At 42.1% G+C, this 20,238-nt stretch overlaps 1 protein-coding gene across 1 annotated transcript in view; it reads right to left on the bottom strand.

Moving 5' to 3' along the window:
- Nucleotides 1-20,238, bottom strand: part of ADGRV1 (adhesion G protein-coupled receptor V1) — a 742,217-nt gene that overhangs the window by 663,577 nt on the left and 58,402 nt on the right. Inside the window, exons 3-5 of the mRNA XM_077289021.1 lie at nt 17,877-18,061; nt 10,897-11,046; nt 6,536-6,631 (exon numbers count right to left, since the gene is read on the bottom strand). Of these exons, the coding sequence (XP_077145136.1) occupies nt 6,536-6,631; nt 10,897-11,046; nt 17,877-18,061 (431 nt within the window). The remainder of the gene's footprint in view (nt 1-6,535; nt 6,632-10,896; nt 11,047-17,876; nt 18,062-20,238) is intronic.

Genomic DNA, 20,238 nt, shown 5'->3' with positions numbered 1-20,238 from the left:
GTGGGGTTCTTGAAATCTCAGTGTGGATATTTTGTAAGGGTTTTTTACTGACCGCATAGATTCCCTTTTCTATTTTCTGCTATCTAGTATTAGTGGGCCTCATTTGCTGAATCTGCTTTCACCCCTGTGTATGTGCCTTCCTCTTACCTCACCGTTATTATTTGTTGGGGGCTTCTATAGCTTTGGGGATTATTTCTCTGGAGGCAAGAGAGGTCTTTCCTTCTCTCTAGGGGTAGTTAGTTCCTCAGGCTGGCTCGGGACGTCTAGGATTTTTAGGCACGTTCACCGGCTACTTTTAGTGTGTTTGGATAGGTTCAGATTTGCGGTCAGTCCAGTTTGCCACCTCCCTAGAGCTTGTCCTATGTTTGTTACTTAGCTGGAGTAATTTGTGATCCTCAACCACTAAGGATCATAACAGTATAGCAGGCCCAAAAAGTGTTTAATGCATCGCAGAAGTGGGATAAAAAGAAGACCTGAGTACATTTTTCTTTTTTTTTCTCCTCCCGCTTTTCCTTTGCTGCAGTCTGTTTAGCTTCTTTCATCCCCTTGAACTCTGGGTGGTTTTGAGCTCAGCTGCAGACATGAATGTTCAGACTCTGACTTCTAGTGTGGATCATCTTGCTGCACGGGTGCAAAGTATTCAGGATCTTGTTATTTATAGCCCTATGTCAGAACCAAAGATACCCATTCCTGAGTTGTTTTCTGGAGATAGATCTAGGTTTCTAAATTTTAAGAATAATTGTAAGTTATTTCTATCTCTGAGACCTCGTTCCTCTGGTGATTCCGCTCAGCAAGTTAAAATTGTTATCTCCTTGTTGCGTGGCGACCCTCAAGATTGGGCTTTCTCTCTGGCGCCAGGAGATCCTGCATTGCTTAATGTAGATGCATTTTTTCTGGCTCTTGAACTGCTTATGAGGAGCCTAATCTTGAGAAAAAGCGTTGCTGGTTATCTCTCAAGGTCAGGATGAAGCAGAGGTGTATTGTCAAAAATTTCGGAAATGGTCGGTGCTTACTCAATGGAATGAGTGTGCCCTGGCTGCAAATTTCAGAGAAGGTCTTTCTGAGGCCGTTAAGAATGTTATGGTGGGGTTTCCCACTCCTACAAGTCTGAGTGATTCTATGGCTTTAGCCATTCAGGTTGATCGGCGTTTGGGGGAGCGCAAATCTGCTCATCCTTTGGCGGTGTTTTCTGAACAGAGACCTGAGGCTATGCAATGTGACCGAACTCTGACCAGAATTGAGCGACAAAGTCATAGACGTCAAAATGGGTTGTGCTTTTACTGTGGTGATTCTACTCATGTTAACTCAGCATGCTCTAAACGCTTAAAAAAGATCGCTAAACCTGTCACCATTGGTACTATACAGCCTAAATTTATTTTGTCTGTTACTTTGATTTGTTCTTTGTCGTCCTACCCGGTTATGGCTTTTGAGGATTCGGGTGCTGCCCTGAATCTGATGGATTTGTCATTTGCCAGGCGCTGTGGTTTTGTCCTGGAGCCTTTGGAATTTCCTATTCCTCTGAGGGGAATTGATGCTACGCCATTGGCTGAGAATAAGCCTCAGTATTGGACGCAAATGACCATGTGCTTGACTCCTGTACATCAGGAGGTGATTCGCTTTCTTGTTCTGCATAATTTGCATGATGTTGTCGTTTTGGGTCTGCCATGGCTGCAGGCTCATAATCCAGTTTTAGATTGGAAAGCTATGTCTGTGTCAAGTTGGGGTTGTCAGGGAATTCATGGCGATGCTCCGTTGGTGTCTATTGCTTCTTCCACTCCTTCTGAGGTCCCTGAGTTTTTGTCTGACTACCAGGATGTATTTGATGAGCCCAGGTCCTGTGCCCTGCCCCCTCATAGGGATTGTGACTGTGCTATAAATTTAATTCCTGGTAGTAAATTCCCTAAGGGACGACTTTTTAATTTGTCTATACCAGAGCATGCCGCGATGCGGAGTTATATAAAGGAGTCTTTGGAGAAGGGACATATTCGCCCATCCTCTTCCCCTCTTGGTGCAGGATTTTTTTTTGTGGCCAAGAAGGACGGTTCTTTGAGACCTTGTATAGATTATCGTCTTCTGAATAAAATCACAGTCAAATTTCAGTATCCTTTACCACTATTGTCTGATTTGTTTGCTCAGATTAAGGGTGCCAGTTGGTTCACCAAGATAGATCTCCGTGGTGCGTATAACCTTGTGCGCATTAAGCAGGGAGATGAATGGAAAACAGCATTTAATACGCCTGAAGGCCATTTTGAGTACTTGGTGATGTATTTTGGACTCACTAATGCTCCTTCTGTGTTTCAGTCCTTCATGCATGACATCTTCCGAGAATATCTGGATAAATTTATGATTGTTTATCTGGATGACATTTTGGTCTTTTCTGATGATTGGGAGTCCTATGTGAAGCAGGTCAGGATGGTGTTTCAGGTCCTGCGTGCTAATGCTTTATTTGTGAAGGGCTCAAAATGCCTCTTCGGAGTACAGAAGGTTTCCTTTTTGGGTTTTATTTTTTCTCCTTCTACTGTGGAGATGGACCCAGTCAAGGTCCAGGCTATTCATGACTGGACTCAGCCCACGTCTGTTAAGAGTCTTCAGAAGTTCTTGGGTTTTGCTAATTTTTACCGTCGTTTCATCGCTAATTTTTCTGGCGTGGTTAAACCTTTGACGGATTTGACCAAGAAGGGTTCTGATGTGACTAAATGGTCTCCTGCGGCCGTGGAGGCCTTTCGGGAGCTGAAGCATCGGTTTTCTTCAGCTCCAGTCTTATGTCAGCCAGATGTCTCTCTCCCCTTCCAGGTCGAGGTTGATGCTTCTGAGATTGGAGCAGGGGCTGTTTTGTCGCCCCTCTGCTGGCTCTGTGATGAAGCCATGTGCTTTCTTTTCAAGAAAGTTTTCACCTGCCGAGCGGAATTATGATGTTGGTAATCGGGAGTTGTTGGCTATGAAGTGGGCATTTGAGGAGTGGCGACATTGGCTCGAAGGAGCTAAACATTGTGTGGTGGTCTTGACTGATCACAAAAATCTGATTTTCCTTGAATCTGCCAAGCGCCTGAATCCTAGACAGGCTCGTTGGTCGTTGTTTTTCTCCCGTTTCAACTTCGTGGTCTCATACCTGCCTGGTTCAAAGAACGTGAAAGCTGATGCACTTTCTAGGAGTTTTGTGCCTGACTCTCCGGGAGTTTCTGAGCCGGCTGGTATTCTCAGAGAGGGAGTGATTTTGTCTGCCATTTCCCCAGATTTGCGACGAGTGCTGCAGAAATTTCAGGCGGATAGACCTGACCGTTGTCCACCAGAGAGACTGTTTGTCCCGGATAGATGGACCAGCAGAGTTATTTCCGAGGTTCATTCTTCGGTGTTGGCGGGTCATCCTGGGATTTTTGGTACCAGAGATTTGGTGGCTAGGTCCTTCTGGTGGCCTTCCTTGTCGCGGGATGTGCGTTCCTTTGTGCAGTCTTGTGGGATTTGTGCTCGGGCTAAGCCTTGCTGTTCTCGTGCCAGCGGTTTGCTTTTGCCTTTGCCTATTCCGAAAAGGCCTTGGATGCACATTTCCATGGATTTTATTTCGGATCTTCCAGTATCTCAGAAAATGTCTGTCATCTGGGTGGTGTGTGATCGTTTTTCCAAGATGGCCCATTTGGTGCCCTTGCCTAAGTTGCCTTCTTCCTCCGATTTGGTTCCTCTATTTTTTCAGAATGTGGTTCGCTTGCACGGCATTCCTGAAAATATTGTGTCTGATAGAGGATCCCAGTTTGTGTCCAGGTTTTGGCGGACTTTTTGTGCTAAGATGGGCATTGATTTGTCTTTTTCTTCGGCCTTCCATCCTCAGACTAATGGCCAAACCGAGCGAACTAATCAGACGTTGGAAACTTATTTGAGATGTTTTGTTTCTGCTGATCAGGATGATTGGGTGACTTTTTTGCCATTGGCCGAGTTTGCCCTTAATAATCGGGCTAGTTCTGCTACTTTGGTTTCGCCTTTTTTCTGCAATTCTGGTTTCCATCCTCGTTTTTCCTCGGGTCAGGTTGAGCCTTCTGACTGTCCTGGGGTGGATTCTGTGGTGGATAGGTTGCAGCAGATTTGGAACCATGTGGTGGACAATTTGAGGTTGTCACAGGAGAAGGCTCAGCGCTTAGCCAACCGCCGCCGCGGTGTGGGTCCCCGACTTCGTGTTGGGGATTTGGTGTGGCTGTCTTCTCGGTATGTTCCTATGAAGGTCTCCTCTCCTAAATTCAAGCCTCGCTTCATCGGTCCTTATAAGATCTTGGAAATCCTTAACCCGGTGTCTTTTCGTTTGGATCTCCCAGCATCGTTTGCCATTCATAATGTGTTCCATAGGTCTTTGTTGCGGAGGTATGTGGTACCTGTGGTTCCTTCTGTTGAGCCTCCTGCTCCGGTGCTGGTCGAGGGCGAATTGGAGTACGTGGTGGAGAAGATTTTGGATTCTCGTATCTCTAGACGGAGGCTTCAGTATTTGGTTAAGTGGAAGGGCTATGGTCAGGAGGATAATTCCTGGGTTGTCGCCTCTGATGTTCATGCGGCCGATTTGGTTTGTGCCTTCCACGCGGCTCATCCTGATCGCCCTGGGGGTCTTGATGAGGGTTCGGTGACCCCTCCTCAAGGGGGAGGTACTGTTGTGAACTCTATTTTTGGGCTCCCTCTAGTGGTCACAAGCGGTACTGTGTAGTGTTGTCTTTCTGCAGGTTGGCAGCATCAGCTGGTTCGTTATCCTTGGTTGGTTTCTTATTTAGCTCACCTGGATACTCAGTTCCTTGCCTGCTATCAATGTATTCAGTGCTCTTCAGATTCCTTGTGACTACCTTGCTCCCAGTCTCTCCAAGACAAGCTAAGTTTTTGTTTGTTTATTTTTTGATTATCAGCATTTATCATGTTTCTTGTCCAGCTTGCTAAAATGTGATTTCCTTGCTTGCTGGTTGCTCTAGGGGACTGAGTTTCTCCCCCCACACCGTTAGTTGGTGCGGGGGTTCTTGAAATCTCAGTGTGGATATTTTGTAAGGGTTTTTTACTGACCGCATAGATTCCCTTTTCTATTTTCTGCTATCTAGTATTAGTGGGCCTCATTTGCTGAATCTGCTTTCACCCCTGTGTATGTGCCTTCCTCTTACCTCACCGTTATTATTTGTTGGGGGCTTCTATAGCTTTGGGGATTATTTCTCTGGAGGCAAGAGAGGTCTTTCCTTCTCTCTAGGGGTAGTTAGTTCCTCAGGCTGGCTCGGGACGTCTAGGATTTTTAGGCACGTTCACCGGCTACTTCTAGTGTGTTTGGATAGGTTCAGATTTGCGGTCAGTCCAGTTTGCCACCTCCCTAGAGCTTGTCCTATGTTTGTTACTTAGCTGGAGTAATTTGTGATCCTCAACCACTAAGGATCATAACAGTATAGCAGGCCCAAAAAGTGTTTAATGCATCCCACTAAGGATCATAACACTCGGCTGCTTAAACAGATTGACACAGGAACACTTTCCGTTTAAGTTTTCAACTGGATTATTAAAAATGTACTGCATAAGCCAGTCCAAAACTAGGTAACTTCTGGCATAACGGGAAAAACAAAATAGCATACAGTACAGTCTGTGTGGCTGCGGGGATTTGCCCATTGAGGGAAACAAAAGCAAGATTCAGTTCTCTTTAACAGGAGCACAGCTCTGGAGATCTCATCTCCAGACACACTGAACACTGAATGTGTTCAAAGGCTCCACCTTTACCTTCTGGACCACACCCTGGGGGTAGAGATATGGTGAACAGTCTCCCACCCACTCTTCACTGTCAACAAAAACCTAGCTCTTAATATGGCCGACCAACCCATCTCAGCACATGGTGTGTTGGAGCATTTTTCCGGATTCATATCACTGTGGCTAACATCCTCACTGACACATTTCTCTTCTTCAGTATTTAACCAGTGACCTTGTCACAGGGTGTAACAGAAAAAATGTGGAAAAGTTCATAGGGTATGAATACTTTTTCAAGGCAATGTACCTGCAATGTGGCTGATAAATGCAATGTATACAGAGCCTTAGGTCTTCCCATAAACTGTGTCACTCTTGAGATTAATGTATAAACAGTAATAGCTTCTAGTCTCCCCTGGTGGTGGCTGCAGGCAGCCAAAATATAACTAATATCTAACTAAAGGTAAGGTTATGTGCACAAGCTTTTTTTTTCCACTTTGTTCTGGAAACCTACTGATATGAAAATTGTGACTCTTTTTGCGATTGTTTTAGAAAGTCTGGCTTAAACCTTATTTGCGTCACTAACCATTCATGCATGATACCCACTTTTAAAAAGTGGTAAGAGAGACGTAAAAAAGCATAAAGTTGCACATTGCAACAATTTTTCCAAAAATACTAAAACTGTTGCGTATTCCTTGATGCATTCTCCCAATGAGCCTGATTTCTTGCAATCAAAGGCTTTTGACTACTTCAACAAAACTTAAAGGCAATGTTAGGAATCCCAGCATCTGGTTTATAATGTATACTGTAGATCAGGATTTCTCATGTACTCCATCTAACAATAATATAGCCTGCCTACCATATTGATAGAGATAATTCCGAAGGCATTGTCATTGGATAGTATGGTGACAGTGGCGACTTTCTGAGCTCCGAGGTTCGTGTTCGGTGGAGGATTCTGGAAACAAAAGAACAACAAATAATTAGTTCATGTACAAAGCATGCTTCACTTTTCCCATGTCAAGTAATGTTCCCAAGTGAGCGAAGAAAGGAGACACAATGCAAACAGTCCAGGGTAACAGTATGGAGTAGTGTCATGCACCCATGGGAAGATGTGCATGAGTGTATTTAGGAGACCATTAATCACAGACTGACAGTCTATTACTGACACCAAAGAAATAAGGAATAAAATATTCAGGGGCCGTAAAATGTTAAACGTTTCTAGTTTATTTGTGACATATTATACTTCATGATAGTGGTAAAATTTATTCGATATGACTTGCATTTATTTGTGAAAAAAAACCAGAAATTTGGCAAAAATTTCATAATTTTCAAACGTTTAATTCTTATGCTCTTAAATCAGAGAGATATGTCACACAAAATAGTTAACACATAACATTTTCCCACATGTCTACTTTACATCAGCACAATTTTGAAAACAATTTTTTTTTTTTAGTAAATTATAAGGGTTAAAAGTTGACCAGCGATTTCTCATTTTTCCAACAAAATGTACAAAATTTTTTTAGGGACAAAATCACATTTGAAGTGATTTTGAGGGGTCTATTTGACAGAAATTACCCAAAAGTGACACCATTCTAAAAACTTCACCCCTCAAGGTGCTCAAAACCACATTCAAGAAGTTTATTAACCCTTCAGGTGCTTCACAGGAACTCAAGCAATGTGGAAGGAAAAAATGAACATTTAATTTTTTTCACTTTAGACCCAAACTTTTCATTTTCACAAGGGTAACAGGAGAAACTGCACTACTAAATTTGTTGTGCAATTTCTACCGAATGCGCCGATACCTTATTTGTGGGGGAAATATACTGTTTGGGTGCCCATCAGGACTGGGAAGTGAAGGAGTGCCATTTGACTTTTTCAATGTAAATTTTGCTGGAATAATTAGCGGACGCCACGTCGCGTTCAGAGAACCTTTGTTGTGCCTAAACAGTGGAAACCCCACACAAGTGACCCCATTTTGGAAACAACACCTCTCAAGGATTTTATTCAGGGGTATAATTAGCATTTTGAACCTACAAGTACGACACAGAATTTGATAATACTAGATTGTCATATTGAATATGTCGTCATTAGTGTTGAGCGCAAGTGCTCGCTGCTTCAGTTTGTATCAGGTGATCGGATATGCACTGAATATCGTGGGTGCCTGATCCGCATGTTTCGAGGTTATAAGACACACAAAATAAAACATGGGGATCCGCGATACTCCGTGCATACTTGAGAACTCGATGCAAAATTGAATAGAGCGCACTTGCACTCAAAACTAGCTCTCATATCATCATTTTTTTTACTTTAGAAAAAAGAAAAAATTCTAACTTCAACCCAAACCCACCCCTAACCTTAACCGCAACTCTAACCATAACACCCCTAACCCTAACATAGCCCAAACCCAAACCCTAACCCCCAACTGCAAAAAATGGAAAAAATATATATATATTTTATCATTTTTATCTAACTAAGGTGGCGACAACGGGGGGTTTGGTTTACTATTTTTTTTAATTTTGATCACTATGATAGGGTCTATTACAGTGATCAAAAGGAACCAATAGGAAAAATGTCCTATTGTTGCCGGGTACCGGCCGGCAGATCTCAGCGGGTGCACCGCGCATGTGCCTGCCATTTTTTTTCCAGTTTCCAGGAAGATCACTCTGGGCGAGGGACTGATCAGGATGGACCAAGGGATGGCGGAGATACTGACGGGTTCAGGGGGGCATCATTTCTCTCATATATATCATGCCAGAAGAGAGAGAAATCATTGAAACAGTCAAGATAACTTGATGTGCATGTTCCATCTATTGTCACTTCTATTTGCTTCAGGCTTTGAAAGCAATGAAGCAATTAAAAGAAGTGATCGTTACCGTCTTCTGCTACCACTGTTTTATATATAAGATGTTAAAAAAAAAGAAGAAGGCGGCAAAATCTCTAAAGATTTAAGAAAAGAAGCTTCAGGTAAGACACCATCGGCCTGTATAATGAAGGGTCTTCCTATAGCAAAAACAATGCAGGTACATCAGTGTCTAAAAGAGGCCATGTTGTCACAAGTGTCCGTGTGCTGTACATGGTTCACATTGCAAAGTCTAGGAGATTCTTTGTAATTTAATTCTTTCTCTACCCATACCGGAAAAATACTGATGGTAAACACATTGATTTCACACAGATGACACACTAATGGCACACTGATGACACACATGACACACATGGATGACACACAGATGACACACACACGTCACACAGATGACACATTGATGACACACATATGACACACATATGACACACATGACACGCAGATGACACACAGATGATACACTGATGGCACACGTGGATGACACATGGATGACACACAGATGATACACTGATGGCACACGTGGATGACACATGGATGACACACAGATGATACACATGACACACAAATGACAAGCAGATGACACACATGACACACACATGACACACGAGTGACACAGGTGACACACACATGACACGCAGATGACACACAGATGACACACATGACACACAAATGACACACATGGATGACACACATATGACACACACATGACACAGATGATACACTGATGGCACACGTGGATGACACGCAGATGACACACATATGACACACATGACACACAGATGACACACATGGATGACACACATATGACACACACATGACACAGATGATACACTGATGGCACACGTGGATGACACGCAGATGACACACAGATGACACACATGACACACAGATGACACATGGATGACACACATATGACACACACATGACACACAGATGATACACTGATGGCACACGTGGATGACACATGGATGACACAAAGATGATACACATGACACACAGATGACACACAGATGACACACGAGTGACACACAGGTGACACACACATGACACGCAGATGACGCACAGATGATACACTGATGGCACACATGGGTGACACATGGATGACACACAGATGATACACATGACACGCAGATGACAAGCAGATGACAGATGACACACATGACACACTGATGACACACAGGTGACACACTGATGACACACATGGATGACACACGGATGACACAGATGACACATAGGTGACACACATGGCACACATATGACACACAGATGACACACAGATGATACACTGATGACACACATGGATGACACACAGGACACGCAAATGACAGATGACACACATGACACACAGATGACACATGAATGACACAGGGATGGAAAACACTGATGACACCCATACCATTTTTTCACATATGTGTTTTATACGGAATTCTTAAGGGGGCCATAAAGGGTTAAATACGTGCCATTTTTCTGCAATGCCATGCAAGTTAATGTATTGCATCTTTTCACATGCAACAGAAAATTTCCACCTGAATTTTTGCTGCTGCTGCAGATCATAATCTGCAGCAGAAATCTGAAGTACACTACTTATTCCCATGGATTCTGCACAGAAAAAAGGAGGATTAGCTCGTCTGAATAACAGTAGGGCTAATCCCCCGGAAGATCTGCGGTACTTCATACTACGGGAGGCAGATATCTGGGGGTTGTCCAGAGCTCCAGTGGGGTCACATAATCGATCAATCAACTGCCAAATCCTGTGTTCTGAGGATATGCATTTTTATTAAGCTTTCTATTCATTTCAATAAACCCCATTGATGTTTATGCAACAAGCTTTTTTTTCCAATGAGGTTTTAAAAAATTGCGCAGCAAATAAATGAAGTGAAGCGCCTCTTTAATACAGATTCCACATCAAAGTTGACACTAAAGTCAACAGGCTTAAAAAAAAAGCTTCAAAAACCACATCACACCTGAAAACCATGCAAATTTCTGACATGGATTTCTCTTGATGAAACTCCATGTGCACATACCCCTTTGGGGACCGGACAAAGGCGGAAACCGTACTGAATATTCATCAGCAGCCATTGTTATCACAGCCCCAGAATGAAGGCTATTTATCATATTATTCTACAATAACTGCTCCAAAGACTCAGAAAAGCTGCAGTTTGATGACAGATTGGAGGCACTTCAGAAATTCCAGGGACCCAAAGTGCAAAGATAAATAAATGACTTTGATGGATCTGACAACCTACATGTAAATGTTGATATTTGTGTGGTGATAGCCCCTGATGCCAGCAGACCATTGTATAGAGCATCTCTTGGCTGTATGTGTGCTAAGCATAACTCAATATTTTATTTCTACTAACCTGTAATATCAGAAGGAAATGAAATAACTCGTCCGCCTCTGGCAAGTCATCATCGCACACAGAAATGTAGACGGTCCGATTTCTCTCCCAGTCGGGTATGAATGCAGCAGTAGCAATAGCTATAAAGTCTCCAGTATTTTCTTCTTGTAGCTATGCGTAAGTAAAAGAAATATGTTTACAAGGAGAGACATAGTATTCACAATAGCTTATAATATATCACACAGATGGAAAAGAAAGATCACCTAAAAACTGCACCCTGGTCACAATGCGACCACACGTGTGAATACAGTCCTAGGTCTGTAGTGAACAGAGACTTTTTACTAGCGCTACTGATTAATTTCAACTATTGATAAAAAGCTGCTTAAAGGGGAATTCTCAAGTTGTCTCTTGAGCAGCTCACAGCTCTGTAATTTTCCTATTTCCTGGTTTCTGGGGGTAGGCACTCCTCCTCGGTGACGTTTTCACCAGTAGCAGAGCTGTCACATTAGCAGAACTTGTATTGTAGAAACAAAGGGGGGATACACTGGCGCTCGGAGAATGGAAGGTGAGGAGGAGGAGGAGCGGGGAATAAGGAATAGCTGCTGGTGATAAAAACAGGGTCTGTGCGTACCCTGTAAGCTGAGAGAAAAAGGAGAAACGATAGTGTATCACCTGCGCTTGTGTATGGAAGCTAAATAATCCCCTGAGAATAATAATAGGCAAATAAGGCTAAGAGGACGCGGGAGTCAGGTGGAAGCTGCCAGCTTCTAGCGTGCCCCGGCCGGAAGCAACGCTGAAGCGGTGGCGGCGTTGAGAAGGGGCGTAGTAACAGTGTGACGTCACAGCTAGTGGGCGGGCGCGTATGACTCCCGCGTCCTCTTACCAGACCCGACTCACGCGTAGTGAGTCTAGCTCCCCTGATCTCACTATTGTGCAGCGGTGAACCGGACTCTCAGCGATCTCACCACCCTGCAGCGGTAAACCGGACTCCCAGTACATGAAAGATCTGCAGCCACAACACTGTATTGGTACCTAGTAAGTACTTATGTACAACTATTGAAAGCCTTATTTGCCTATTATTATTCTCAGGGGATTATTTAGCTTCCATACACAAGCGCAGGTGATACACTATCGTTTCTCCTTTTTCTCAGAACTTGTATTGTGATTTAGCATTCTACTGTATCACATTCTGCTATCAGTGGTTTGTGACTATACTGCTATCACTGTATTTTGAGCAAGTGCAGGGCTCAGGAAAGTTAGAGCTGTGAATAGAAGAACTGCTCTAACAAGTGCTGATGGTGGGAGCTGGTCTTTTTGCAAGATTTATAACAGCAGCTTGTCAGGAGCCGAAAGGTTGAGGGAGGGAGGTGAGCAGCTATCTACTATGTAGAAATGATAAGAAAGAAGTTACACACTGAGCAAGGCTATAGAAAAAACATATATCACGTGATATTAGCACAAGAGTATAGGTATGCTATGGTGTAGAAATGAACGGAATGGAGAGAGGTGGATGATATCTTAGGAGTTATCTTCTATCCAGGAATGTAACTTCTGTGCACAGTCAGCCAGGCTCTGGTTACCGAGCTCCTTGGAAACAAGCTGTACACTATCTAAGATAAAAGCTCTTATAGCAGGAGAATGACAACAGATAGAACATTTACAAACGTGCTTATTTTCATGCTAACTAAATCAATTTGATAACATGAAAATACCCTTTTAAGATTACGCTCAACTCAGTGGGGTTGATTGACTTAGCTATATGGGTCAGAATTACTGGTTAATATAAAAAATTGTCTAAAATGTATGTGATTTAAATTAGATCGAGGCACATTTTTCCATGCTCAGGAAGGGGGCATGGCCTTTCAGAACAGAAAGTGGATATTAACTATTGTAGATTAACTGTGATTCCGTGTGCCCCAATTGCACCAAAAAAGTATTGCAACTTTGTGGACCAAAGTAAGACAACTAAAAAACGATGTACACTTAGGGGGAATTAATAATAATTTTTGAAGCCAGTATTGTCTGCCACTGCGTATCTGTTTGTTGCACCAAATTTATCAAAGTGACATTCAGTATTTGATACATTTGGATGTAACACTTCTGTCCAGAACCGATTTTTCACAATTCCAGAATGTGATAACATTTACAACTTTTTGAAGCCAAAAAATGGAATATCATGGATAATTTTCTCCTTTAGTCCAAACATACTAAAGATGCGCCAAGTTGCAATATTAAGATTGTCTATTTTAAGTCTGCATTTAGAAGAGACAGCTTTACTAAATGAGCCCCACTGTATTCAGCTGGACTGCAGCTGTAGCTCCATTATACTCTTGCACTTCAAAAACTTTCCATATAGCCCTAGCGAGAGGTCAGGGTCACAAGAGCATATACAGGTGCATCTCACAAAATTAGAATATTATCAAAAAGTTAATTTGTTTCAATTCTTCAATACAAAAAGTGAAACTTATGTATTAGATAGAGTCATTACAGAGTGATCTATATCAAGTGTTTATTTCTGTAAATGATGATTATGGCTTGCAGCGTGGCATGTAGGCGATCAGCCTGTGGCACTGCTGAGGTGTTATGGAAGCCCAGGTTGCTTTGATAGCAGCCTTCAGCTCATCTGCATTGTTGGGTCTGGTGTCGCTCATCTTCCTCTTGACAGTACCTCATAGATTCTCTATTTGGTTAAGGTCAGGCGAGTTTGCTGGCCAATCAAGCACAGTGATACTGTTGTTTTTAAACCAGGAATTGGTACTTTTGGCAGTGTGGACAGGTGCCAATTCCTGATGGAGAATGCAATTTCCATCTCCAAAAAGCTTGTCGGCAGAGGGAAGCATGAAAATTTCCTGGTAGACGGTTGCGCTGACTTTGGTCTTGATAAACACAGTGGACCTACACTAGCAGATGACATGGCTCCCCAAACCATCAACGATTGCCTCTATGCCACGCTGCATTGATGCAGTAATTGATGCAAAAGGAGCCCCGACCAAGTACTGAGTGCGTTTACTGAGCATACATTTCAGTAGGCAAACTTTTCGGATTTTAAAATCATTTTTCAAGCTGTGTTATAAAGTATTCTAATTTACTAAGATAATGACTTTTGGGTTTTCATTGGCTGTAGGCCATAATCATCAACATTAAGAGAAAGAAACAGTTGAAATAGATCACTCTGTTTGTAATGACTATATAATATATGAGTTTCACTTTTTGTATTGAAGAACTGAAATAAATTAACTTTTTGATGATATTCTAATTTTGTGAGATGAATTGGGTTGATTATGTAATGTCATCAAATTCAATCAAAGTATGATCAGAGTGTGAGAATAGGGTGATCCGATTCTCACCATCTTCTCCATTCTCTTATTCCGCAGAAATCAGACTGCACTCAGATGACATCCGAGTGCAGTCCAATGTTTCCCATGGACTCATTGACTTTCACGGCCAACTGGGATCCAATAATGGATCCAATTTGGTCAGAGGAAAAATTTCAACATGGTGAATGCTTCTTAGAATAACACTGGTCTGAATGCGTTCTGGTGTTTTGTCGGATTGAAACTGATCTCTACATCTTTATACCAGAGTCCATATGCACCTCAAAAACATGTCTGCATAGTTTGATTGTTAAATGGCTGCACTGTTATGCAGGTACACAATAATTTTAACTGTAAAACCAAGTGGCCATTAAAGAGTTATTTCCATCTTCACAGAAGTATATTACAGGATAGTGCAGTACAAACACATACATATTACTGCTTACAAACCCCTTACTAGGGGCATAAATAGAATAAAAAATCTAACTGGGTCACAGCAGAGCATATCTCAGAGCTTTGCAGCCCTAACAAAGTCATTTTACTACTATTAAAGCCCCGAGATTCCCCTCTCATTGCCCCATAAAGTAGGATGCCAACAAAAGTGCCACACTATGATCTCAACAGTGAATTCCTCCACAGTACTCTCCACACACACAGTAAGGTGACTCTACCCCCTGGCAAGGTAAGGTGACCCAACACTGCATGATACCCCAACTGTGAAAACTGTGGCCCCAACACATCCCTCCAAACAGTATAATGGCACCAAAACAACCCTCCACACAGTATGACAACCTTAACACATGATCCACATAGTATGATGGTCACAACACAACCCTCCACACTGTATGATGGCCCCACTAGCCCTCCAAACAGTATAATAGCCCCCAAACAGCCCTCCAAACAGCATAATGGCCCCGCACAACCCTCCACACAGCATAATAGCCCCCAAACAGCCCTCCAAACAGCATAAAGGCCCCACACAAGCGTAGCCACAGAGTATGATAGACCGAAACCTTCACACGGTATGAATGCTCGCATACAGTATAATGGCCCCACTAATCCTCCAAACAGTATAACGGCACCCACAAAAGCCTTCTATCACAGCAGAATAATAGACACCCACATAGCCCTGCAAACAGTAAAATGGCCCCACATAGCCTAGCAAATAGTATAATGGCCCCACATAGCCCTGCAAACAGTATAATAGCCCCCCATATAGCCCTGCAAACAGTATAATAGCCCCCAGATAGCCCTCCATAAAGTATAAAGGCTACCACATAGCCCTCCAAATATTACAATGGCCCCAGATAGCCCTCCATAAAGTATAAAGGCTCCCACGTAGCCCTCCAAATATTACAATGGCCCCACACTTAGCCTTCTAATAGTACAATGGCCCCCACATAGCCTTCCATATAGTATAATGGGCCCCATATAGCCCTCCATATAGTATAATGAGTCCCCATATAGCCCTCCATATAGTATAACACCCAAAAAGCCCTCCAAATATTAAAATGACCCCATATTGCCTTCAATATACTATAATGGGCCCCACATTGCTCTCGATGTAATATAATGAACCCCCATTGCCCTCCATATAGTATAATGCATCCCCATTGCACTTCATATAGTATAATATGCCTCCATATAATATAATGCTCCCCCATTGCCCTCCATACAGTATAATGCGGCCCCAATGCCCTCCATATAGTATAATGCGCTCCCAATGCACTTCATATAGCATAATGAACTTCCATTTAAATAATAGGCTTCCATATAGTATAATGCAGCACACAATGTAGTCATTGATTTAAAAGAAATAATAAATACTTACCTTCTCTCTGTCCCTAGCTTCTACGGTCTCCTCAGCGTGTGATCTGAAGAGCTGCATATCCCCACACAGTGAGCATCATCTAGTGACGCCATCACTCCCACTGCGCTGAGGCATCAGATATCAGACGTCCAGGGATACTGATGAGGGAGGGAGTGGATGGCTTCCCTCCTCCATCATTGCTTTCAACTGTATCAGCATCCAAATCTTTTTCTGTTTTTAAACAGTGCTTACAAGCTCCATGGAAAAGTGCTTGAAAGCACTATGCATGTTCTGCTGTCTAGCAGCGGTGGTCGGTCGCCAAGGGAACGAGCTATAAACAAGTGTTAATATTTCAAGAACAGATGAAAATTGTCATAAGCAGTAAATTGTAGAAATTGCTTGTATTTACAATCACTACTCCAACCATATCCATTTATAAAGATGGGAATAACAATTTAATAATCACTTTTAGGACATGTTCACATGTTGCATATTTGAATGGCCTTTTTCTTGTGGATTTGTGTGCATAAAATCAGCAGCTTTATCCAGCATTAGCTAAATAAAGGAATATACAAACATATTTCATCAACGTGCTGCAGAAAAATTTGGTCAGAAAATCTGCGGCACAGATTTTAAAACCCTCCCTTTGTGCAGAATTCCTTGAGGTTTTAACCCTCTGAGAAGCAATAGGTGAAATCTGCTGCAAAATTGCAACAAAAAAGGCAGCATGTAATAGGTATACACATTGCAGTGGATTTTGCAGCTGAAACATGATGTCCATGATGTCCCCACGTAGTGAAATACTGTGCTTTTAATGTTTCCATTCATTATGCAAATAACCTGCTGCATTTAAAGGAGTTGTCCATGACTTTATTTTTTTTTTTACAATGAGCCTAAAAAATGCTAATAGAGGCAACTACCCAAATGCCAGGTCAGAGAGATCACAGACCACTCCTGCCGGCAATTCAGCTTCTCCACATCAGCATAGCAGCTCTTCTTCTTCGCGATGTTCTGTTAACGGGGCATGACTGCCGTTATCATGCTGATTTACAGCCGGCTTCCCCCAGTTAGGCAGCGGGCAGCCAGCTGACAACCAGCATGACATCGACAGTCACACCCCGGCAACAGAGCAGAGCAGAAGAGAACCCACGGCTCTGGCGATGTGATGTCAGCGGAAGCCGCTGAGTCACTGGCAGAAGCGGTCTATGACCTCACTGAGATCGGCACCGGGAAAAACAGTCATGTTGTTATCAACTACCTGCCTGTGAGTTCTTAGGGCAATATTCAAAAAAACCTGCTAAGTTAAAAAACACCATTAATCTCGCTCTAAAGCTATGCGACCACTGCACCAACACCCCGGCTACTGGGAGAAAATGAACTTTATTCCTCCCAGCAACTTACGGCTTTCAGTCACAGAGGTGCGCAGCTTCAGTCAGGACATAGTGAGCGACGCCCCGGCTCGGACTGACTGCCGGCTCAGCAGTGAATCAGTGTGTAGAAAGCCTAGATGATGATGACAGGTCTTTGGTTATATTACTATAATGAGCCTTAATTGTGTATTTAACCTAAAAGTAAGTGATATGTCAATATTGATTAAATAGAGATTAGTGGCGCTGGCCTGCTTCAGCAGAGATTATGCCAATTTCCTGCAATAAATTGCAGACACATTTCCTGCACTTTCAGCATTAGAAGCGCTATACGGTAATGCTCGGAAAAATAAATGTGCACGGTCACCGAAAAGAAAATGAAAAAAGTCAGACTGGTAATTGTATCCATATATAATAATATACCGTACATACCGTATGTATCACTTCTTACAAATAAATGCTATAAAGTGGTCACAATGAACAGACACCTGGTGCAATCTCTTCTCTTACCAGGACGATTGCAGTGATGTTAACAGGGGCTCCCGTCCTTTCAATCACCAGACGTATGACTGTAGTCGCAGTTTCATTTACAAAAAATTCAGTTTGTCCAGCAAATTGCACTTGTGTTTCTCCTGATACGACAGTGACTAATAATGCTAAGAAGATAAGTGCAGAGGAAGGAGCAGAGGGCATCCCTGTAAGGAAAAGAAAGCAGACATTGAAAACACTCATTTTAAACTTGGGTAAATAGGTATTAACACCCCTTAATGACCGCCAATACGTCTTTAACTGACCTGAGATATAAGAGACTAGCCTCCCCATACAGGTGACAATCCAGCAGCTGTCGGCTGTACACTATAACTGACAACTTGCTGAATCAGCCACGGTCAGTGTTAGCACCGTCCATATCTGTTTAACCCCTCAGATGCTGCTGTCAATAGTGACTACGTCATATAAATGGTCATCAGAGTGTGGAGGCTCCCTCTTTATCCTCATTGGCTCCCTCAGATCATGATTGTGTGGTCCTGATGTTTGTCATGGCAATTCACGACCAAATAGCGGCCTTAGAGTTTGCTGGCTGTTGTAACCTGTTCAGAAGTTAGCAACATTTTAGTGGTGTAAATACACTTTTTCATTCCCGTCATGCCAATTTGTATTAATTCCAGAAAATCACCTGAAGGGTTAATAAACTATCTGACAGCAGTTTTCAATATGTGGAGCGGTGATGTTTTTAAAATGGTGTCACTTTTGGGGGTTTACCAATACATAGGACCCCCAAAGTCACTTCAAACCTGGATAAATCCCTAACAAAAAAATGTAAATTTCCTTGAAAAAAATGGAAAATTGCTGCAACATTTTAAACCTCCTAAAATGCTAACAAAATAAAAGAACATTTTACAAATGGTGCTGATGTAAAGCAAACATGAGGGAAAAGTTATTTATTAATGTTTTTCTAAGGTATGACTATCTGGATTAAAGGGATAATCAATCAAAGTGTTAAAATTGCTAATCTGTTATCATTTTTGTCAAATTTCTGATAATTTTTGTAAATAAACACAAAACATATCAACCTAAATTTACCATTATCATAAAGTATAATGTGCCACAAAATAATAATCTCAAAATCACTGGGATATGTTGAAACGTTCCAGAGTTATTACCACATAAAGTGCCACTGGTCAGATTTTTAAAGAATTGGCCCAGTAACTAAGGGGTTAAACCAAATGTCTCCCACCTTATATGATCTTGTAATTGACAATATGGCGGAGGCAAAAAGGTAACTTGTTGTGTGGCAGCAGTTGTCCAACAAGCCACGCAACCAAAAGCATTTGTGTGGTTTATTTTCTGCGACTTGAGGCTACAATAACTATTTTAGAGCTGTGATTTTGTTAAAAAAAAAAAAAAAAAAAAAACATTTCACCAATAAATTACATGCAAATCACAGTCACATTCAACTTGTATTTAAAGAGGTTTTCCCACGAATAAAAGTTGATTTTAATCAATAGATCTTGAAATGATATGTTTCACAATTGTATGTGTTAAACAACATGTTCCTGTCCTGAGACAATCTTATAAATGTGCCCCTGCTGTGTACTGTGTATGGCTGTGACTGACCGTGCTGGAACACATCATGTGGATCATACCACAGCTCCTGGGCACGGGAGGAAACAAAAGACTATACTGACAAGACAGCATGGGATCACAGCTGATTCTTTTTGTGAGATAAAACATATCCCTGCCTGTTTTACTTCACAGAAACAATCAGCTGTGATCCCCTGCTGTAATGTCAGTATACTCTTTTGTTTCCTCCCCTGCCCAGGAGCTGTGGTATGATCAGACCATGTTCCTGCACGGTCAGACACAGCCATTACACAGTACACAGCAGGGGCACATGTATAAGATTATCTCGGCACAGGAACATTTTATTTAAACACATCCAATCGTGAAAGTTATTATTATTCCACGATCTATTGATTAAAAACAACTTTTGTTGAAAACCCCTTCAAGTCTAAAGCAACTGAGTCACATGTGACCAACGGCAGAGAACAGAACATTTGGAAACATGTGACTCCGTGTTACAGTCGCATTAGGTCACAGGTCACAATACAAACCCATAAGAAAGTATTAGATGTGCATACGCCTCAACAAAAAAAGGATCAGACGTGTTAAACATATTTTCCCCAATAGAAAACAATGAGAAAGTAAAAGAAATGCTGCAAAAAATGCAATGACATTTTCCCATTGCTGGTTGAAGATTAAAACTAACGTTATTACAGGGAATCTATCACCACTTTTTTGGCATATCATGTAAAAATATGATTCAATTCAGTGTTACCTATGCATTATAACAGTACTTTTGATACCCCTTGAC

The sequence above is a fragment of the Ranitomeya variabilis genome, chromosome 1, assembly GCF_051348905.1.
Source record: "Ranitomeya variabilis isolate aRanVar5 chromosome 1, aRanVar5.hap1, whole genome shotgun sequence".
Lineage (NCBI taxonomy): Eukaryota > Metazoa > Chordata > Amphibia > Anura > Dendrobatidae > Ranitomeya > Ranitomeya variabilis.
The sequence above is the reverse complement of the archived record's forward strand: the minus strand, read 5'-3'. Positions and strand labels throughout refer to the sequence as shown.